This window comes from Bombus pascuorum, chromosome 14 (assembly GCF_905332965.1).
Source record: "Bombus pascuorum chromosome 14, iyBomPasc1.1, whole genome shotgun sequence".
Classification (NCBI taxonomy): Eukaryota; Metazoa; Arthropoda; class Insecta; order Hymenoptera; family Apidae; genus Bombus; species Bombus pascuorum.
The window spans coordinates 3151199-3174484 of NC_083501.1; the positions used below are offsets into that span (position 1 = coordinate 3151199).

The following is a 23286-nucleotide window of genomic DNA, read 5'->3' on the forward strand; positions in this document are numbered from 1 at the left end:
ATATCTCTATACGTGAAGAATTTTAAATTATAATTATTAAACTCATAAAATTTTCAAAGCTCTAAAGATTGTATTATAATAAAGATTTCGAAAAAGAAAAAATGTAAAAGTATGAACCAGAAAAAAAGGAGTTCAACGTGTTTCATTACGAGATACAAGATCGATTGATCGATGTATCGCAGGAACCGCTTACCCAGTCGTGACTAACCTCAGAGCTGTTGTGAACAATGGCGACGTTTCGACGAAAGTGACATTCTGACGAACAAATGTGTTTTTACACTTTAACGTTAATCTTCTTTTGTAGATATTAATTACGCTCGTTAGCTGGTAAACCGGCGGGGATACGTGTTTTAGAATGGCTTTGAACGCAAACGCGTTGTCCAGTGACATAAGCCGAAGAAATCCACAGGATGAGTACGAGCTCATTCAGAGGATAGGCAGCGGAACGTACGGAGATGTTTACAAGGTTCGTACGCTCATGCATTTTTTATATTCGTCATTGAACACGTTATGTTTATATACTATTCAATTTTTTATCGCAGGCCAAAAGACTTTCCATGAATGACCTCGCTGCAATTAAGGTTATCAAGTTGGAACCAGGTATGTCCTTTCAGTTTTTTAAACTGTTTTTTCTAACTACTCAAGTTTTAATTCACTAAAGATTTTCCAAAATTAACATTTATATGAGTGATCAATTACATTTCCGATCTATTTCTGTGATTAAGTAAAAGTTGATTAACTAGGATTTCAGACTGCTCCTTTATATTGCTTTTTGTAACCAAGTTACTATTAGTCAAACAATGATTGATCTATATCTTGCACCATTCTTTTCAACTTTCCTTTTTGTGTATTTTTAACTTTTCAGTAAAGAATATATATTTGAGTAAAAGCTTGCAAGCTTATATCTTTATGTTTTTATAACAATATATAAAAAGCTCATAAATATATATTAACATATCTTTTCTCATTGATTGTATTTGTAATTGTATTTGTTAATTTATTCATGATTATTTATTTTATATCTATACACAAATAAAATACATTTTAATTTAATGTTATTAATGTGATGTTCCTTTAATGTACCATTACCATATTGTACCACTGCAAAGAATGAATAAAAATTTATGTGATATGTATATTACTTAAATGTTTTAGGGGATGATTTTGCAATAATTCAACAAGAAATTTTAATGATGAAAGATTGCAGACATCCTAACATTATTGCCTATTATGGAAGTTACTTGAGAAGGGATAAATTATGGATTTGTATGGAATATTGTGGAGGTGGTTCCTTGCAGGATATATATCATAGTAGGTATTTTATTATCACCCCTCTGTAATGTTTTAATTTCTAATTAATATGTAGAAAGGAAGTATTTATGTTGGAAGCACATCCCTGGGATATGTTGAAGTATTAAAAAATATTTTAATATTATAGTAACTGGACCATTATCAGAAATACAAATAGCATACATGTGTCGAGAAACTCTTTTGGGATTGGCTTATTTGCATAGCATGGGAAAAATGCATCGTGATATTAAAGGTGCCAATATATTACTGACTGAAGCTGGTGATGTCAAACTAGCTGACTTTGGTGTGTCAGCACAAATTACCGCAACTATTAACAAAAGAAAAAGCTTTATTGGCACTCCCTATTGGATGGCACCTGAGGTACCTTGATACTCTCAAATACTTTTATAGAGACCTTTTAGAAGTCTACATTTTAAACTTCTGTAGGTTGCAGCTGTAGAAAGGAAGGGTGGTTATAATCAACTTTGTGATATTTGGGCTTGTGGTATTACTGCAATAGAATTAGCTGAATTGCAACCACCTATGTTTGATTTACATCCAATGAGAGCTCTTTTTCTCATGTCCAAATCTGGCTTTAAACCACCTACGTTAAAGGATCGTGACAAATGGAGTCCAACATTCCATAATTTCGTGAAAGTTGCTCTAACTAAAAATCCCAAAAAACGACCGACCGCCGAAAAATTACTGCAGGTTATTTCCTTCTTTAGAATATGTATAATATACATCGAAATCGTCCCCAAATTTTATAGAAAATATTTTGAATAGAAACTTTCGTTTCAGCACGCATTTTTTCAAGGAGAAATGAGTAAACGTTTAGCTCTAGAATTGTTGCAGAAAGTATCGAATCCTAGTCATATGTTCACCGATTTAGAAGCAGATGAAGATGGAGCTGTACCTAATGTTCCACAAAGGATAGCATCGCGTCACACCGCGAGACCTAGACCAAAAAGTCCTATACCGCAATTAGACACTGATGGTAAACATAAGTATATTCAAATATATATTCTACCTTTTTTTGCAAATACGAATTACATACGTGTTACAGACCAAATTAATCTTGATGGAACGTTACAAAGAGACGCGATTTCTCCTTCTGTGGATGCTACCCCATCTTGGGATATCATGGATATTATGAATAACGTCAAGGTGATTTCACACTTCATAAAAAATATTTTTTATATTATTTCCTATATTATATAATAAGATATTTAAAATAATATTTCTATGTTTAACTATTTAGTCTGTTCATAACTGTGATGTTCATCCGGATTGCGGTATCGGATCAGCGTTTGAAGACGTACAGGAAAAGTAAGCATATTTAAAATAAATCTATTTAATTATGTAAATTGATATGTGGTCCTGGAAAATTCAGGGAGGGGATGCTTTAAGATCCTTCCACTAATATGGTAATTGCTGTTTTGATTTCCTGTCTTTTAAACAGGATAATAATTAACGATTACTATCTAATTAATTAAGATTTTATATAAATTTTAATCTCGTTACATAATTGAGAACTGTTTAAAGCAAAACAGCAATTTTGATCTAACAAAGGTCGAGATGCATATGGCACGTTTGCTTCTGCTTTGTATACAGCGCATCGACTATTAATGGTGACGAGCGAAAAGTAAATTTGTAAATTTAACGCTTCCAAAAATCTAACAACCCAATATTATTTTTGAAAGATACTTCAGATCTTTTTTTTAGTTTATTGCAATTATTTGCATAATTCTTATTCCTTGTGTCATGTAAAAAATTAATGGAAAAATTTACAATGTTTTGGTTGCCTTATATTAATGATTCTGTAGTCTTCCTAGACATGATATAGTTTATCTTTGTATCAGTACTGTTGCCGCTAACGTTACAACAGATACAACAGATAGTAAAGAATCGCATCAAGGCAATACAGACACAGAGATATTTCATATGAGTTTAAGGTAATGAAATACAGGTAGTTTGATGTAAAGATATGATACAGTTTTGAATTGTTACCTAAGAAAATTTGACATTAATATTATTCCAGATATATAAATATGTTAATAAAACTACAAGCAAGATGGAATGACATTTTTTATTTAATTTAAAGTATATATATTCTGATTTTTAAAGTAGACTTGCATGCCATTTTAATTATTGATATAGAAAGTGACTAAAAATCTAAAGCATGAAGCTAGTGATTATAGATTGTTTCTTTATATATATATTTTCTTCATAGATACTATAGTTTATAAATAATTAATATTTTTGTTTATTTATATTCTACAAATGATTGATTTTTTTAAATAATACATACTACATACAAAGTATGCATGTGATGATTGGTGTATAAATTAGTTTAAGTAGTGCATGATTGAAATGAAAGTTCAAAAAAGTCTTGATGTATTCACTAGTACTGTTACGTAAGTATTATTATCACACTTGTATATTTTATTTTTACATAAAGATCTTTTTGTCTTGTTAAATTTATTTCCATATCTTTTATAAAAAACATCATTTTAAAGACTGTGATATTTTGTATATGTTTCCATAATATTTTATGCATTCAGTAATTGATGAATGATGAATAGAAAATAATACGATGTAATGAGACACAATAAAATTTGGCATGTTTATATATATATATATATTTTATTCAAATTTGAAATTTATAATTGTTATTATTATAAATCCTAATCTTGAATTAGTATAGTATCTTGAAATTATTGATACATTATCCTTATATTACGTCTGATCCTTATCCGAATTTCTCGGCTCATTTTAATTCTCATAGCTTTAATTTCTCTGATCAGTTTGTAATTTTAATAATTTCTCCCAACAGGAGTCTATTGCAGTACATTGATGAGGAGTTGTTGCTAAGGTATTGGCAGGTAACCCTTTTCCCTTGCACCTTGCACCTGGCACATATATTTCCTAATGCCTTGTATTAAAATCATCTAGTTTTTCAGCAGCTTCTTACTAACTTATTAAGATTTACTTAACGATTTTTTGTTTAATATCTTTTCTTTTGCATTTTATTTGATGCATCAAAATTGATTAAAGCTATTTTGCATTATGCATTTCTTTGATTCTTCCTATTAGTCACCTTTTATTTATATTCCCTGTACAATTTCCTATAGGTATAAATATAACTCAATACATGTATGTAAATATGGTAACTTTGGAGTCTATACTTTGAAAGTATGGCTCTTTAGCAATAGATGTTTTTAATGTTGTTTATTGCATGCAACTTCTTTCTTTTCTTTTCTTTTTTTTTTTTTTTTTTTTTTTTTTGTAGAATTAATTTTTACAACTGTTAACCATATTGGTGGTGGAAGTTTATATATCTGTTACAGAGAGATTAAGATTTTGAACACATGTTTCAACTATATTTTTGTAATTTAGTGATGATAAGGAATCAGCTGTGATAAAAGCAAATGAAATGGTATCTAATTAATTGGTTGTGCTAATAAGTGTTACTACATAATATGCCTTATTTATGATTAAACATAGTTATGTATATTATTTTGACTGAGAACCATTGCCCATATATTCCCCATAAAATATAAGTGAATCACTTTATGTATTAAAAAGTAATTATATGAATACATAGACAAAAATGTTCTACAGGATTAATAACAAAAAGAATGTGTAATCGTTTTATAGTATATGATTATAGTTTCATGTGTGCAGGGGGAATGCAATGTCGATGGTTGGTGGGCATTGCGACCAGCTATATTCCCTGCAGTAAGTAAACGATAAAATGTAATAGTAGGCTGTTTCATCTGTTGGTTGTACATACAGTTCGGTTGTTTTTGTTACTTGTAGCTGAAAGTAATAATTGCCTCTTAATTAGTACAAATTGTTTATGATAATTGTTTAAGTTTAGTTTTAAATAATTCATTGATACATTTTATTTGTAACAATTACATAGGATACTACAAAATTAAATGTATATAAAATTCATGGGAAATCAGATATTTTAAAGAGAATCCGTATATAATTTTGAAATAGTATTATTTTAAATTCTTTTCCCTAACGATTGATTTATTCATTGATAAACATTGTATTAATAAATTCAGTTGTACATTTGCTTAAACATATCATTTTTTCTAAGCACCAATTCTTATAAGACACACTATATTCTTCCAAAAACACCTATCAGTGCTTATTAAATAATTACTAACAATCACTAAATATGATAACAAATGCTTTAATACTTCATGATTTTGTACATGTTGATTTTACCTTCTAACATTTTTTCATTGCATTTTCTCGATTTCATAAACAATGCTATGTTTCTTTTAAATTCTTGACTAATTATTATTATTATTAATACATATTTCTCAATTATTATTTAAAGATTATTTATACTTTACTAACAACGAAGTAGCATTTGTTTTTAAAAAAGAAAATTTCTAATACACTTATCCTCATTGATATATAATATTTCTTAACAATTTCTGGTCTATTTATTCTTTTCCAGAGCTACCCTTCCTCTTGGAGAGTCATCAAATGATTGTGAAGTGCATTGTCCATATTATAATATGTCAGGTAAGCACATATTCTTGTAACTATTTTCTACTAAATTATGCAGTCATTTTATCAATATAAAATACTACATGAGCTTTTATGTATATTAATCTTTGCTAATTATTTCATATAAATCTACAAAACTCAAGACCAATTCAATTAAAATGACAAAAGTGTATTAGTTTCAAGTTACGCATCAAAGTAGTTTGATAGTATTAAGTGATTTGGAAATACTGAAAGATGAAAAGTATCAAGAAAATAGTATAAGAAGTAGATTCGTTGCTTAGGATCGCAAGCAAGTCCCAGACGCCACAGCTCTGTGGATGAATTGTATGGTCTGGTGAACAGTGCTCAGTCCTTAGCTGCTGTCAATGGACAACGTCAACGATCCCTTTCTGACAGTGGTCCTAGAGAAGAATCTCTCCAATCAAATGGTAGAAAAGCACCCTAATTCTTAATTTAAAACTATAGATTACAATTTTTTTCCTAAGAGGACTCCTTAATGTGAATTTCTATAATTCTACCCCCACTTTCAACCTACATTACTAGCATGCTTTTAAAATTCATTTTTCTTTTTCTAAAATAATTATATCATCAATTTTAGTACATTAAAAATAGTTTGTTTTATCACTAAACCAATTTTTTGTAGGTCAAAATGAAATGCCAGATGAAGGAGACAGAGAAAGTATGAGCCCAGATTTATTATCTGATACTCCTCCTGTTCCTCCAAGAAGAAGGGACAGAAAACGCCATACACCTCCTAGACCGATCAGCAATGGACTGCCACCAACACCCAAGGTTCATATGGGTGCATGTTTCTCGAAAGTTAGTTCAGTCTATCTATCTTTATCTCATTTCAATTAATCATAAAAAGTAATAATCTAATTTGTATCTGGAAAAATATTGGAATCTTTGTATAGGTATTTAATGGATGTCCGTTAAGAATACATTGTACCGCAAGCTGGATTCATCCGGATACGAGAGATCAACATTTATTAATCGCGGCAGAGGAGGGGATTTATAATTTAAATTTAAATGAACTTCATGAAACTGCAATAGATCAATTGTATCCCAGACGTACGATTTGGATGTATGTCATTAAAGATGTTCTCATGTCTTTATCGGGTAAGATATTAATAATATAAGGTATCATTTCGTAATTATTATATAAACAATACTGATCTCAAATTGTAGGAAAAACTCCGCAATTGTATAGACACGATTTATTAGCGATGCAAAGCAAACAGACTCACAGGTTTTCACTGCATATGAACAAAATATCTGAGAGATTGGTACCTAGGAAGTTTGCCCTAACTACTAAGGTACCAGACACAAAAGGCTGTACCAAGTGTTGTGTAGGAAGAAATCCATATAACGGGTAAATGAATAAATATTATATTTTTTCTTTTATGTAATGTATTAATCAATAAAATATTTAACGCAGGTATAAATATTTATGTGGTGCAATGCCGACCGGAATATTTTTAATGCAATGGTACGATCCTCTTAATAAGTTTATGCTGTTAAAGCATTTCGAGTGTACACTACCGACGCCGTTAAACGTATTTGAAATTATAATTACACCCGAAATGGAATACCCGATGGTGTGCGTGTCTGTGAAACAACCATATCAGCAAAATAAATTGAAGTTGGATTTAATTAATATGAACTCGGGGGCAAGTTGGTTTCACAGTGATGAATTAGAGGATATGGATGGTTCTGGTACATTTCTCTCTGTTATCCTGTACTAATTAAGTTTAAAAAGTATACTTGTTATTATTTTCTTCCATTTTTACAGCCACTGTGATACCAAGAAGGGAAAACCTTCATGTTATTAATGTTACACAGCTAGAGAAAAACGCAATATTAGTTTGTTATGATAGTAAGTGAAAAAGGATCGTTATATAATATTGTTTGAAGATCTATAATTTATTTACACTTCCGTTTTATAGATGTAGTGAAAGTGGTAACGCTACAAGGAAAACCTAGGTCGAGCAGGAAGCACATGTCAGAGTTACACTTTAACTTTCAAATTGAATCCATTAGTAAATTTCTATTTCTTTTATTGGTAAAGTTTTTACTTTGCTATATTTATAATAAGTTTTTTCATAATCATTTTGTTGCTTTCAGTTTGCTTACCTGATAGTGTACTAGCATTCCACAAACATGGCATGCAAGGTAGAAGTTTCAAGAATGGCGAAGTTACGCAAGAAATCAGTGATCCGAGTAGGACGTACAGACTACTTGGGTCGGATAAGTATGTGTCTCTTGTACAGTAATAAATTTTTATACATTTTAAACTTAAATGTTTTAAAATTAAAAAATTAAAATTTTAATTTTTTTTCGATAGAGTTGTGATGCTGGAGAGCCATTTGGTTCAATCAGGTACACTGACTGAATCTGAAGGCGCGGATTTGTATATACTTGCTGGACACGAAGCCAGTTACTAAATTATCTTCCAACTATAAATGTGCAGACATATAATGTGTATCGCAAGTGACTTGTGATTCCCACTGACTACGTGTAAAGTAAAATGTGACTCAGAGGCAGTGGTCGATGTTGGTAAGAGAATTGTTAATTATCCTGTTTTAAAGTGCATATGGATAAGATCAATGTACATTAATGTACACACATACAAACACGTCATTCGTCACTGTTGTCCATATAGTCATTGCTGCATAGACTGGTTATTTGCCGAGAGAAAAAAAGAAACTTTTTAACGAAGACGTATTTAGAATTAGTGGTCTTCGAGGTCTGAATAAAGATCACGATGGAACAGATTATTAGAAAGAAGCACGATATATTTAAAGTAATATGTAAATTTGCCCTTATGCCTGGCAAAATAAAGCTTATACCAATCGGAATTTCTCCCAAGAAACATATGTGCGATCGCGAAATTGAATATTCGCGATCGACTTTTCTCGACATTCGTTATTATAGTAAATGTCTAGTAAATGATAGACACGAAACTTGATTTTAAGCAATTTTTTCCATTTTTTTAATTCATCTTCTTACATTCATGAATCTTGAACAATGCGAATCGCGCATATATAACGATATTTACTTGTAGATACACGGATACTTATATTTTTAGAATAATTTTTAGATAATATAAAAGATCTTCACAATATTGGAAATAAATTAATTGTATAATCGTAAACATCTCGTCTAAACTTTGTACGAGCCATAGAAGATATTTGCCAAAGGTAGTTTAAGTAGATTAATATATTCGAACAAGTAAAACAGAAAGCAACAAAGACAACGATTTAAATACAAATTAATTATCGTGTATAAAAGTATATCTATTAAACGTCAGTCCCAAATATATATTTTTCTTGCATGAATAGAGGAAAAAAGAAAAAAGGACAAAATATAAAATTGAAACCCATATATTCGATACAATATAATGTCCTGTTCTTTTGTATAAGTTTTACTTTGGTAGGCATCGGGCCTTTGCATCAAAGTTATTTTAATAAGACATTGCGTTCATCAGTGTCTCTAATTTTGGATGATTGTACTATGAATATACAGTAGAAATTGCAAATAGTTTATGATGGGGCAATCATAAATTATTTATTTTAAGAAGTATATATGAAAATGGTCTTAATGATTAATTCATTTGAAACAATCATTTTTAGTAGGTATCATAAACGATTTAAAATGTATGCACCATGGAATGCTTTATGTTGTATAATTAATTATCAAGCTCTAATATCGATAATTAGAGATTTAAAAAAGGAATTAAGGTCGAAATTCCTGCTCCATAATTTTCTTCTGAAATATGGCTTTAGTGGATATATATTATAAATATTCGAAACAATTTCTTCGTATTGTACATGAATTCAAAGTTTAGGAGCACGGTGTGTCTATATATATTATATATAAATTTCAATTAACGTCTTACTTCTTCAAGATAATGGACATTAAGTGCATTTTGTGTGATGGGTATTAAGACTGGGAGAAACGCGATTTCTCATTTGCGAAAGACTTTCTTAACACGTGAACTGTGTATCCAGGAGGAAGAGTGCTGGATGAAATAGAGCTTAAGGATCAATGCAAATGTTAAACGCTGGGTATTTATTTCCGCTTTTTAAAATTAATTTTCGTTTAACATTTGAAATTTTTTACATCATCTGATATATACAACATAATATTTTACAAATATGTAAAATTTGATTTGCATCAGTGATTTAATTAATATTAGTATCAGTTGATACCATGTGATATTTCTATGGTGTCTTTGTACGATAAATACAGAGATGAATAACGTAGTCTGTATTTGTAATGATCAATTACTTAAAATATTCAGAACAATATAATTATTATTTATTTATAGATTAGTAGACATTTTATTTGCATTTGAGATTATTTTTAATGATATTCAGTTAGTTCTTTTTTCGGCATATGATAGCATGAAATAAATGTTTAAACGACCAATTTAAATGCATCTTTTTACGAGTAGAAAATTTTACATCTTTGCACGTAATAAATAATATTAAATAAAAGACAAATTAGAATTAAAAAATTTATTCTTGTTCTTTCCAAAATTTATGTTTCTAAGTATTGCACGTTAAATATTAAAAAAGAAAATAGAAAAGAAAATCAATTTAAAGACTGCAATTTGCACGTTGCAGAGAATAATAGATCTCACTTCAAGCGTTATTTTAAATCTTATAGTTTTTATGAAAAAGCTTATAAAAAAAAGATGGTCAGTTATTAGTAATATTTAAATAAATAAAATATTTCATGATAAAGATTTTAGTAATTACTATTGCTTATTGCAAATTTAAGTAGTTAAATAAAATTAAAGTATTGAAAAAAAATTATGAATACTTTTTACATAGTTTAAATTTTATTAGGATAGTGATTTATATTTTAGTACTTTAGTATTATTATCACAGAATATAATACTATTTATATTGAATATAATTTGGCCAGGTATGCTAATAAAATAATGTAATGAGGCCATTAAGAATCGATTATCTGTAAAATGAAATATTTTAAGAATACTTAAATTCAACAATGTCTTTTAAATGCCATTTAGTAGATTTTGCGAGTATCTGGCACTTTTCCATCCATGTCGATAGCTTGCAAACCAAAGTAATTGATTTGCAGTGGCAAGAATGAAATGTAAATTGAGCTAGGAAGGATTGACAGAGTAAAATTATCTTGGAAATGTTGAAATATTTTGGTATTTTATATGAAGATTCGCTGTGTAAATAGAAAGTAGGATTACTAAAGAAAGTATTATGCTATGAAAAATTTACTATAATAGTGTCATTATAGTAAATAATATCTGACTGCTTATTGTTTGTGGTAAATAATTATGTTATATGAATGTTGTATTTATTGCTAGCAACATAAGTGGTGTAATTAAATTTTTATCACAAATTTAATTCTCTTATTTGAGAAATATTATTTCAGCTATTAAATTTCTTCTTACAGTGTTTTATTATAATTTAAAAAAGACAAAACATGTAGATTATATGATTATAAAGTACCAACATTTGTACCACTTATGTTAAGACAAGATTGAACACTGATTTAATACTGATTTATCGCAAAATGCAGCAAAATTGTGCTTGAAACATTTTATGCTGACAGTCTATTAAATGGAAAGAATTGTAACGATCATGTGTTCAAAGTATGTCCAGGACAGTTTACTTTACCATTTTAAATATCACTCTTGTCTTGTATATTACCTTTAGATATCAATTTCTACATATTTATTCAAATGTTCCATTCCAAATATAATAAAGTCTATGAAATAGAATTTATTCGTTCATCATAAAGCTCTTGTATGCATGCACATAGTGCACAAAGTGATAATTAATTACTTTTTAAGTCTTATTGTTAAATGTAGTGTCACATTTGAATGCTGAATTGAAGATGATTCTTAAAATATCTGCAATATTAATAAGTTTTTTAAGAGAATATATATAGACATAGCTTTAAAGACAAGAGAGATGTTTTTTCAGGGAATAAGATTAAGCAGGTCAATGCGTCAGTATATTTACACGTTTGTGTCAGCAGTTTAGTATGCAATTACAATCAGTGCTTGAGCAATCAAATGTGAAATTGTTTAATCAAATTGTATAACAACATGATGGAGAAGTCTGGTAGGGTGTTATTCATGTAAATTGGTAGGACTTGTAAAGGAAAGGTATATAAAGCAATGTCTTCCTTGTATTTGCTATTAAGCATGTACCATTAGGAGATATTGATAATGTCGGCATTTAAATGAAATTTTTGTATATTATCTAACATTTAAATTATGCTTGTTGTTTCATTCAAGTTATTAATCATTTTTCATCTCTGTTATTCAATAGATAAATGTTCGTAACATTGTTTTATATAGATTTGTAAGTATTTGAATGCTTCTTGTTAAAAAGATTGTTTCAGTATATCTTTTAAATTGTACAGTACACATTTTGTTCATGTAATTAGTATGTTCTCATGTTTTAAAGATAATTTTGGGGCAAATGTATAATGGTGTGATATAGATTACTAGAACCAATGAAAGATAAAAAATCTATATGCTTTCTAGGCATTCAAGAATGTACATTACATGTATAAAGATATTGGGTTGGCAATTAAGTGATTACGGATTTTGTCATTACCACCTAATGATGAAATCCGCAATCATTTAGTTGCCAACCCAATACACTACTAATTTTTTATACACGTATGTTCTTTTGATTTCATTAATGTGTAAACATTATTCCATACAGATTCCACATAAGGAAAAGATTGAATTTTTATTTCAATAATGTCGTAAATAATGACACTGCAATGTTACCTGGCAAACTTTTATATTATTGTAAAGACAATAATTTCATTCATGGCATCAAATATGTAGTGCAAAACGCATATACAAGAACACTGACTAAATGCAACAACATTTACACTAACTAAACAGTGAAAGAGTATTAGGAAAAAAAAAAGAGAAAAATAATTATAAATACTTCATGGCAGACCAACTATTAGGAAACAAAAATTTAGGATCAAGAAGAAAACATAAAAATTCAGAAACATGTTACACATGCAGATTTTACATATCCATGTTCTACTTATGACCACGAAATGTTAGATTCTTCAGGAGTGTTTCTGTTGAATGTAGTGCATAGCTGAAAATATTTAATTTTTATTGAATCTTCGTGTATATGTATGCTGTGTGTAAATTGAGCATTATGAAATTGCAACAGTTGATTTCATGAAAAAGATCTGTATCTTCTATATTAATATTTTTTATGGAATCACCAATATTTCTGCTGTTCAATTCACACACAATATAGATTTCTATAGCAGTAGGACAAATAGTACAGCGATAACATGTACCTGTCCATATTGACCAGATCAATGGCTTTGCCTCTATTTACGAATGAAGAATATAAAATTATCTGAAAAAATTACAAGATTATATTTACAACTGTACAGAAAGCAAACATTTGTTGTATGTCTTGTAATCTCTCAGATCTTATATTCTATACAATTTCTATTATTTTCTAATAACAATAATATTATAATTAATCCTGAGAGTGACATTAATAAAATTGCAATCATTTAGTTATTTTATAATTTATTTCTTAATGTAACAAAGGAATGTTCTTGAGCTTGAAAAATTATTTCTACTGTCTTTATTACTCTTTACGTATAAATAATGCTGGATTAATTAGGAGAAAGTGCAAAATCACTCTTGGGATTTATAGATCATGGATTTTTACAGGTGCTCTTCCACGATATAATTAAGTTATGCTATCAAAATTGATTTGGTTCTTTGTTCAGCTATGTATTATGTTTTCTATTAACAATGCGTGTAAGCAAAAAAAAAAGAATATTTTAAGAGGCAAGTTGGTGTTGTAAGAATGATGATACGACTTAGGGAGAATGAGACAAAAGAAAAAAAGAGATATATATATATATAAATATATGAATATATATATTTAATAAAAATGCTCTTCGGAGAAGAAATGTAAGTTCAAAGAAGTTAAGGATTAGCGTGAATAACGATGTCGTCGGGATTTCGTTAGTTTGCGCCGTTTCGTGGGAGAAAAGGAGAGGGGGAAACTATAAGAATTGTCAATACTGTCAATAGCGCATTATTAACCAAAGCTTTAGCTGCGAATAGAGACGATGATTTAATGAGAATATTCTTGCAAACGAAATCGTAGAAAGAGGATGTGTCGTTGTCGCATAAATGAATTTTTGTAGATTTAAGTAGCATCTCCATGAGATGCTGTATAGAAAAGCAAAAGGAAAAAAGATAACGATCTCGTTAAATTTCTTTCGTTCGTTTGCAGCAGCGTTTTCCAATGCTTCTTACGAAGAAGACTTTTCATAACAATTAGACTGTGGATTTTTATGCAATTATGGGATATTCGATAATGTAAAAATGCTCAGAACACACATAATAAATATCTTTTTAGGTTCCATTTTTTCAGTTGTAGCCACAAAAATTTGAATTTGCGTAAACATCCTCAGCCTAATAATGACGTCGTATTCGTGTTTCACGGAACTCCTAAATTTTATATAAAACCTATGATTGGTATTTTCATTATTTTTTATATTATATAAATAAATTATACATTAAAGGAGTTCCTAAAAACTTCTAATTGGAAAACACTGATGTCTTCACCCTTTTGATGCAGCAGAAAGTTGCACGATCGGTCTCCATTATCCAAATCAGTGTTGTCCTCAAACAAAGCTTGTTTTGTCTTCGCTGGAGTATCGCTTGAAATAAAGAGATTAACGAACAAAAATTGCGCGGGAATATTCAAAGTAGACGTCAGTAGATGGCACTCCAGTAGCATAACAGACCCAAGATGGGGGAAGTCCCTTAATCTGTGAAGCTTAACAGTGGACAACATTGATTTCAGTAATTAGCATATGATAATCCTGTAATTAAACGGAAATGGATGACTCGAGACGATTTTTATGTCAAAAGGATCGTATTTAACGCACTACTTTCCCTTGTATCGTTATACAAGATGCTTTCTTGTTAGGTAAACGAAATAACGAATCTTAATTTATTCTTTATATTTATATTCGTAACCTCAACACTAACGGAGATTTGAAAGAAGAAAATTCTTCTAAATAGAGACAATTCTCATTCGAGATAATACTAAACAATTAAATGTATTATATAGTTACTACAGTTGTATATAATGTGTATAATGAACGATTATTTCTTTTTCTTTTTCAGTTCACTGAGCTTTCTGTCTTTTAGTCATTTTTCTTTCTTCTTTTTCTTCTTCCTGTATTTTTTATACACGTGCAGTATTGCAAAGCTAATTTATGAACGTTATGTATCATTTACTCTCGTATCTGTAAACATGACTAGCCGAAACTTCTTGTAAATAGACATTTCTCGTAATAAAACCTACCTGAAGTAATCAGGACCTGATCTTCGAATACACCTTCGGATCCTTCTTACGAAGTATTTCAATGTGAAAGTATGACAATGATTTTGAATAATGGAAACGAAAACTGACAATAATCAAGTCGATTTATTGCAAAGATACTAGATCATTCGCATAGCGCGATTGCAAATAAATCATAATCTCATTTGCATCATGAGTTCATTATTGTCTAATCTTAAGTCTCTGATGGGCGGGCAAATGGGTATAAATCCAAAATCATTGGTTTTGCAGAGAAGCACTTGTAATTAGACTGCGATTTTCTATGCATTTATAGAAAATTTGAAAGTGCAAAATTACACAAAATACTCGTAATATGAAAAAATAATAGGTTTTATTGGGACTATAAGCAAAAGTAGCAATAGGGAATATATTAAAATATCTTGTTTTGCCCAAACTTTGACTTATACTCTTTTACCTATCCACCAGAGAAATATACTTCGGGTTTCTCCAATTTTCTTCTTTTAACTGTAATTAAACTTAACCCGTTAGGTTCTGCGAATAAATAAAAAATAAGAAGTGACTTCCCTCTTTGTTCAAACGAACACGTTTATTGTTGAAAAATAAAATAATCATTTCTGAATCCTAACGAGTTAATTTGCAAGTACATCGACGCTTAAAATATTCAGTCGACATGTATAACGATTTACAATAGTCTGACTAACGACATTAAAATATGAAAAAATTTGTCCTTGTAAAAATTTATATAACAATACAGGGTGACTATACAATTTTCAATATTCAACTCTTGATCGTATCAATTTACTTACATGGTGATAGATGTTTCACTAGGAAATACATTTTATTAAAATATTTAAATTACCAAAGGATATAACAGCTTCCTCCACGAAAAGGCTTTTCAAAAATAATTTTCTCTGATTACCCTGTATTATTAACATAACATTTAAATTTATATATGACACGGATTAAATATGACATACGGTATTTTGAAAAAGTATCACTTATTTACGTTTTATTCTTTTTACCGCTAGTTTACACGACACGATAACTTGTTCGGCAGTATTTGTTTCAATGTTGTACAATACACTTCAACACTAGAACTTCATGTTTGCGCGGGAAATAGTTTACATAAAGCACGAATAGAATAAACATAAACGTAACATGTACATAATAATAATATTTTTTTTAGATCTTGATCGGATATAAATGTTAATATTAAAAACTAAAGAAACAAAATGTGCCCACAGTAATTCATTATGTACATACTATGTCTTTCATTGAAGTATCTGAGTTTTATCTAGATCAATATTACTCTTTATTTATTCTGCTTCCACTTCGTTTTCAATCCTTCTTCCTCTCTTCCATTGTACTAGTAAAATATAATCTCAAAGATAATTGTACTTTGATAGATCACTCAAAAATAAACTGACTCTTCATCATCCAAACGAGTATTATTGATTTCTAGATAATAACTACTTAATCCTTTCAAGATATATAATATTTCTTGAAGTATTTAAATTAGACTGCGGATATTCATGCAAATTCATATTTTTATGAATAATATAATTTAGAAAATGGATTATATTTTGGACATTTTGTATCAGTTTGCATACTATGTTAAAAATAGAAATTTTCCATAAACGCATAAGCATTCACAGTGTAATTATTACATTTTTTTATCAAGTATGCAAAGACAAAAAAAAAAGAAGAATATTCCAATATATAAATTAAAATGAACTAATCTCAAAAGGATTAAGAATATCGGCAAACGTGAAATTCCTGCGTTTAAGGCTACGAGATTTGTACACTTTCATTGGCATAAATTACGTTTCAATGTGACCCTGCAACTGACCCACTATCTTCCTTACCCAACCTGCTTGGCTCTGTCCCGCCGACACATCGTCGTTCTCTTCACCACTGTTTGACGAGCAGTTGCTCTGCAAACTGTTCTTAGAACAATGATACGTTCCACTTTCAGACACAGGAGATCTCACCGGAATTTTACAGTCCAATTCTTGCTGTCCCTTTAAGAAAACCGACTTAACCTTCAAATAATCGGGTTTCTGAGCTACGTTTGGTTTGCATTTCGTCGTTGCAACGTTGTATCCTGAAGGATTTACCGCTGTGATAGACTCTGTTTTCTTCTTCGCTGGTACCGGTGGCGCCACTTTGCTCTTAAATGGCGGGCAATCTTCGGGAGGCTGACTCGATTGTGGCCTGGCCACCAGAACCTCTTCGATATCGCTAAATATTGCACTATCCCGGAACGCGTCGTCAACATCCGCATCTACGTAGTTCTCAATCGTCTCGAATGATCTTTCATAGAAACTATCCGTTTCACTTTCTCGGTTCTCTATACTTTCTTCATCGTCTTTCTTCTCTTCCTTGGTCTGTGACTGACTATTCGCCTGCTGAAATCGTTTGTTTTCGAAAAATAGTACACTTGGATCCGCATAATCAGACTGAGCGATCCGAGCACCTAAACTCGAGCTTCCCTGTTTGTAATAAACCGAAGGGATTCTCAGATCCGAAACCCCCCTTGCTGTGCATCCTACAAGCTCTTCCACATCCGAAGAGGATTCCCTCGAATGCTTCATTTTGCTCTTCTTCTTTAACTTACCTGTACTCAAAGAACGGAAGTACTTGGTCCTCTCTAATTCTTCGCTACACTCTAGAGTCTCTGTGCTCATGGTGTTCCTCAGACCTTGAAGACGATTGCCAGCTTTAGAAAGGACGTTCTTAAATATGGTGCTCCCACTCGTGTTTGCCCTATAGATTTTATGATCAGGATGTATGTTCGTGGTGGTGGATGAAATATGAATCTCTGAATAAGCGTCTGTCAATGTATCGTCCAATGAACAAAAGAATGTTGATGTGGATGTTGAAACGGAAGTCGGAAATTTGGCAATTCTTCCTTCTGGCTGACATGTAGAGGCATACCTTTCCATGTCCTCCAAGTTAATCTCTGCTGGCTTGTCTGAAGCTATGGTAAATGGTCTCTCGCTCATAGGTTTGCCATCCCTCTGCAAGAACCGTGACTTTGTTACGTTCTGATTAGAATTAGGGTGAATTTGGAAGCTACGTGGAAGAGAACCACACTTTTGGGGCGATGTTGGCAACCCTTCGCATAGTTTGGTTAACCAGACTGCCGGACGAGTCGGACTGTCATTTCCATCCAAGCTTTTCTCTTCTTGCAGACCCTCCCATACGTGTTGCAGGTTATCATAGTTTCCAAAACCTTTGTTAGACTCGGTAACCTCTTGATTAACTTCAGTTGTACATTCGCCATTTTCAGTCGTTCCTTTCTCGCTTTCTACAATTTGAATTTCATTTTCCTTCGTAGCTTGTGGTTGAATTGCTTCTTCGTTCCTCGATGTTGAATTTTCTCTTATCCTAAGCGCAGTCTTGATAACTTTACTCTCTGTCACGATACTCTGTTTCTTGAACGCTTCAAACAACGCTTTCTTCTCTTGTACAAGGTTAATCTTGTTTTTCGAATTACTGTCCACCGATTTATTATTTTCAGTTTTGTTTAAATTATCATACAGCAATTGTAGCGTAGGTTGATGATCACGAGGAGAAGATAACGAGTTCAAAGTATTATTCGTTTTAATGAACCGCTCTCGATGACCTGGCCTAATACGCGATGTCCTGTTGTTAACCGAATTGTCTGCAATATAGTTTGTATTTTCTGAGTCACTGTCATCAGATGTGTCAGCAGATATACGTTTATTGAAACGTTGCTGCTGTCTGACGTTGATTATACTATTCGTCCGCTGCTTCTCTAGGAGCTTCTGAAATTCCTGGTTTTGCATGAGAATATGACCAACTATTTCCTCGACTGTTTGCGCTTGAGTCTGCTGTTCATTGTTCTCTTTGGTTTCAGGTGGTGGAGAGTTCGTGTGCTTGTCGTTCTCGATAATCGCGCATTCGGTCTCAACGGTAGCAGACCCCGTATCACCCGTATCCTCTTTTTGTTCTTCGTCAGACTGGTTAAGGCACACATAAGATTGAAAACCTGGCTCTGATTTTCTCCTCCAACCGGTAAAGCGATCCTAAACGCAATAGTAAATATTTTTCACGTGCCATATAATCAGTCATAATTTGATACAAAAGCACAATGATTTTTTAAAGTTCTGAATATAACTTCTAAATTAAAGAAAATTATTTATATTTTTAAGTACCTTGACTTTTGATCCGCGTCCGTCTGAAGTTTTAAATCCTTGTTCACTAGAATCCTCGTTTTGATTTTTCCGTGGCGATGCTGGAGAATCCTATTAGAATATTAGAAAAGCAATTAAGCTAAGTATAATTGGAAGAGATGAAGTTGGAGAATGTTGTACAGAGAACATCTGAAGCCGTACGTACCTCAGTTGTAGTCTCAGACCTTCTGCCACCTTTTTTGAATTTCTGTCTAAGTCCTGTCTCAGATCTCCGTCTTTCTTTCTCCTGTTTTCGTTTCTCTAGATACTCTGGAGGTGCAGAATGCTGCTTCTTCGCCGATCCTCTATCTGCCAAAGCGTCGTCTGCATAACAGTTTTATTATTGTTATACAATTAACGTTCAGTTCAGTATGAAAAAAGTATTCGCAATTTAATGTATAGTCCTACCCTCTGGTTGCGTCTGGCCAAGTTGCAAAACCAATTGTCTCGCATGCGAAGGTATAACCGCGTTATAATTCTCCAAAATTACCCTTTTTATCTGTAAAGTCCATTCTCTTTTCTGTTCCAAGTTTCGTGCCTGATTGTAATGAATATTATATGTGAAATATACCAGTGTAATATTAAATTAATATTGAATTTAATGTAGAGATTATAGTTATCAATATACAAATGGTTATATTACCTGAAGAGTATACTGCAATCTGGGATTATCGAAAGGAATCACGTGGAAACTAAGCGGTTCGCCTGGTATACTCTCAATGAGCATTAAATTCGAACACTGCCAATGCAAAATAGTAAGGCATTAGTAAATAAGTTTCATTGTACAGAAAAGAAAATAGTAGAATAGATATATACCATAATGTGAGCTTTGTAGACTAGAAGCCCATCCTCCTTTTTCTTAGTGAGTAAAAGCATGCGGTCAAATAAGAAAGCGTGCCTAGGAGCTTTGGCCCCCCGCATTCTGAATCTTCCTTCTGCTACCAGTTCCCCACTAGTCGTTAAATCTGGACCAGGCCAGCCGTACAAAAGGGACTGGATCTCTTGAACACGCACTGCGTGCTCGTGCCTTCGTTTCATTGCATTTATGTGCTTTGCAATGTCAGTCATAGCAGCCAGTGCCGCCTCAATTGCCTTGCTACCTTCAGTCTCATTTTCTCTTACCTCGCAGTCTGCTGCATACTCTTTTGACAAATTCTGTAAATAATAGATCATAAGACTACATTGTTTTTCTTTTATGTAGCGATAAAATTGAAGATACAATTTACCTCCAGAAGTAAGTGGTACTTGAGGATCCTTTGAACAGGTTTCAAAAGAAAGGATCCAAGAGGTAATGCATGACCTAGGGCTGCTTGTCTTTCTCGGAACGCGTGTGCAGTCTTTTCTTGACTCATGAGGTCGGTCAGAACGGAAACTGTGCTAAAATGAACTGTATTAATACCAAGCTACAATTAAGAGATATAAGAATATAGCAAGTATCAAGTAGCATTTATTTCCACCAGATTATCCTGCTATATCTTACCTTGGATAATTGGTACAATATTCTGTATACACTTTAAATCCTGACTTGTGCTTTATGAATGTGTTTGCCACACAGACTGGATCCAGACCACATTCCTCTATCTCTTTCAGGAACTCTCTGAAATCAAATTATGTTATAAATAATTCCAACCTTTTTATGATATACATAAGAAATTACTTTACCTGTTGAACTCGAAGATATCCTCGATATTACTAAATAAGTTACTCAGCTGCACTTGATCCACGAACGATGCCGAATCGTTTCTCCAAAATATAAGGTAACCCTTAAAATAACAAAAAATAACGAAATAAGTTTCATAATTTGATAGATGATATTGATGAGAGGTAATGCAGCTACATCTAAATGTTTACCTGGATGACTTGTCGCAGATGTTCCACGTATATCGCCTCGGTGTCGACTATCTCAAGGAGTACCCTTTCCATAGGATTCCGATGGGGGTCGCAATAACGCGGCCTGTGGCACAGGGGATTAAAAGGATCCTCCTCTCCGCTATTTCTTCTTTGATCACTTCCATCATCTCCTATTCGGCAGTTGGCTTCCGAAACTGTCACCACTCCACTATCCCCAGAACCTGTTCCCAACATTTTATCATTCATTAAGTAGACTTATTGAAACTCCTAACAAATTCTATATAGATTGCAGTTTAATTGAATCGTCTTGAACACTAACAGATTGATCTATAAAGATTGCTATCTATCCAATGGATCCTAAATTCTCCAGATTAATTTTGATCTAACTAACCAAGAAACTACTTCATCAGACTTCATTAAGTTCTCTATCAAGATCAAAGCTAATGCAAGTGCTTATCCTCGCTATGACAGAAACATTCCTTTCTTCCAAACTGGTTCTAAGTGTCAAACGACTTGCATTAAAACGAAAGTGAAAAAACTGTCTGCTCGAAAGAACATTTTTTAACGTGTAACGTGTTATCAGACGGTTGTTTGATCGTCGAAACGCACACGTTTCCTTGCGATTCCAGGCCGTGGCAACGGTTTCCCTTAACGATGACCACGGAATGCCGAGAGAGAAGTTTATTGCCACTGCCGCTATCATTACTGTCATTGCCGTTGATTACGCTACAGCCGTGGAGAAAGTCGAAGGCCTTGAAATCTCTTTCGACCAATACATCTAGAAACGGATTTCTAAGGTATTTTTCAAACTTTTTAAACCTCGACGCTATACGTTCATTTATTATCGTGTGTTGTACAACTTTACAAAGCCATTCTCTTCTAATAAATCAAGGCGTAAAGAAAGGAGTGTTGAAAGAAAATCTAAAATGATCTATAGAGGTACATCGATTGACGCACTGCTGCTTAACGATGATAATTTTGTTTGGCTTTTGGTATCTTTCTCAAGAAGAATTACAGCAATACTTTTGACATTCTATACTTGAAGAAAAGGTGTAAGAAGGAGGTAAAAAGAAGGTGTATGATCTAGGATTATATTGGAGATTATTTTATGATGAAAAGAATGTCATCGGTGGAGATAAGAATATTCCTGACTGACGAGGAACATTAAATGTTATCAACTGGTTTGAGTGCTTCAAATAATCTCAAATTGGTTGTCTGGTACAAGAATTATAACTGTCCTTCTAATCATCAACTTTTGTTTTTAGGTCTAAACGTAAAGGAAATACTTCTTCTATCTCCTTAAAGAAACTCGCTAGAAGACTCTCCAAACAGATCATTTTCAACACCAGCAATCCTCTTCAAATCTTCTTCTACTTTCACCAACTTCGCGAAAGCCCTCTGAACCCTCACCTTGAGAGCTGGCGCAAGTGTCTGCCAGCGATTCAACCGACGCCAAATAAGGATTGATGGTGCACTGGTTGCCCTGGTTACTGCACCCACTGGAGGAGGTACTCGAGCTTCCGGAGGACGCAACAGAGCTTCCAGAAAGCGGTCTTGCAGCGTTTCTGCATCGTCTGTTGTACCTAAGTGGCGTGAGACCGTTGCTTTCGCGTCTATATGATTTCTTCTCTATCGTACACTCGCTTCTATTCTCTTGTTGGCTGTTCTCCAGGGTTTGTAACGCGTCGTTCTCTTTCTCAGGCGTAACGTCATCAGCCACGACTATATCCACCACGGTGTTCTCTGACGTTGGATGCTCGGCCATAGCGTCATCCGGTTGAGGTTTGGATAATTCAGGATGGAACTGGCCGAATATGGAGCCTCGATGGGATACCAGGCTCAAACGTTTCTGTAGTGCCGCTGGTATGTTGCAGGCAGGCGGAAGTACCACGTGGTCGGTATAGCCATTGCCCCGGCGAGCTAACTCGTCGAACATCCCCAACAGCTGGGGCACCAGATCCGTACTTGTTCCTGGAACACGAAAAGATGCAAGTTAGGCAAGCTGATCATGGTAGAAGTCGTGGAATATTTTTTATATG

General features: G+C 32.4%; 2 protein-coding genes across 16 annotated transcripts in view; one reads left to right on the top strand and one right to left on the bottom strand.

The window, feature by feature from the left end:
- Window positions 1-204: 204 nt before the first annotated feature.
- LOC132914204 (mitogen-activated protein kinase kinase kinase kinase 5) lies at window positions 205-15209 on the top strand. 8 transcript variants are annotated; one of them, XR_009659528.1, is made up of 22 exons: window positions 205-466; window positions 543-600; window positions 1156-1311; window positions 1439-1671; window positions 1738-2001; window positions 2092-2287; window positions 2357-2457; window positions 2552-2619; window positions 3153-3245; window positions 4127-4165; window positions 4978-5031; window positions 5771-5838; window positions 6105-6251; window positions 6467-6642; window positions 6738-6942; window positions 7012-7195; window positions 7262-7539; window positions 7616-7699; window positions 7770-7862; window positions 7948-8074; window positions 8168-8379; window positions 8486-15209. XR_009659528.1 is itself a non-coding variant. In XM_060973104.1 (21 exons), the coding sequence occupies exons 1-21, from the start codon at window positions 356-358 to the stop codon at window positions 8265-8267; spliced, it is 2835 nt and encodes a 944-aa protein (XP_060829087.1). In that variant the 5' UTR covers window positions 205-355; the 3' UTR covers window positions 8268-15209. The 8 variants fall into 8 exon arrangements, 7 of the variants coding, with proteins under 7 accessions (XP_060829087.1, XP_060829089.1, XP_060829088.1 ...); XM_060973104.1 differs by having other exon boundaries at window positions 8168-15209; XM_060973106.1 differs by lacking the exon at window positions 4978-5031 and having other exon boundaries at window positions 206-466; window positions 8168-15209.
- Window positions 15210-15764: 555 nt separating this feature from the next.
- LOC132914200 (pleckstrin homology domain-containing family G member 3) overlaps window positions 15765-23286 on the bottom strand; it is an 89553-nt gene continuing 82031 nt past the window's right edge. For 3 of the 8 annotated variants that reach the window (XM_060973085.1, XM_060973088.1, XM_060973086.1), the window contains exons 2-12: window positions 22658-23218; window positions 21248-21468; window positions 21059-21159; window positions 20877-20993; window positions 20623-20773; window positions 20213-20551; window positions 20040-20135; window positions 19805-19934; window positions 19563-19720; window positions 19379-19468; window positions 15765-19249 (exon numbers count right to left, since the gene is read on the bottom strand). In XM_060973085.1, coding sequence (XP_060829068.1) covers window positions 17018-19249; window positions 19379-19468; window positions 19563-19720; window positions 19805-19934; window positions 20040-20135; window positions 20213-20551; window positions 20623-20773; window positions 20877-20993; window positions 21059-21159; window positions 21248-21468; window positions 22658-23218 — 4196 coding nt within the window. In that variant the 3' untranslated portion in view covers window positions 15765-17017. Of the gene's footprint in view, window positions 19250-19378; window positions 19469-19562; window positions 19721-19804; window positions 19935-20039; window positions 20136-20212; window positions 20552-20622; window positions 20774-20876; window positions 20994-21058; window positions 21160-21247; window positions 21469-22657; window positions 23250-23286 lie in introns of all 8 variants that reach the window. The other 5 variants (XR_009659527.1, XM_060973089.1, XM_060973090.1 and 2 more) reach the window with 5 other exon arrangements.

Excerpts from the sequence above, each read along its gene's own strand:
- LOC132914204 (XM_060973104.1), top strand. The coding sequence starts at position 356 with ATGGCTTTGAACGCAAACGCGTTGTCCAGTGACATAAGCCGAAGAAAT. Across the intron at positions 2,002-2,091 it reads CCGCCGAAAAATTACTGCAG|CACGCATTTTTTCAAGGAGA; the intron begins GTTATTTCCTTC and ends CTTTCGTTTCAG. Across the intron at positions 2,620-3,152 it reads TTTGAAGACGTACAGGAAAA|TACTGTTGCCGCTAACGTTA; the intron begins GTAAGCATATTT and ends TCTTTGTATCAG.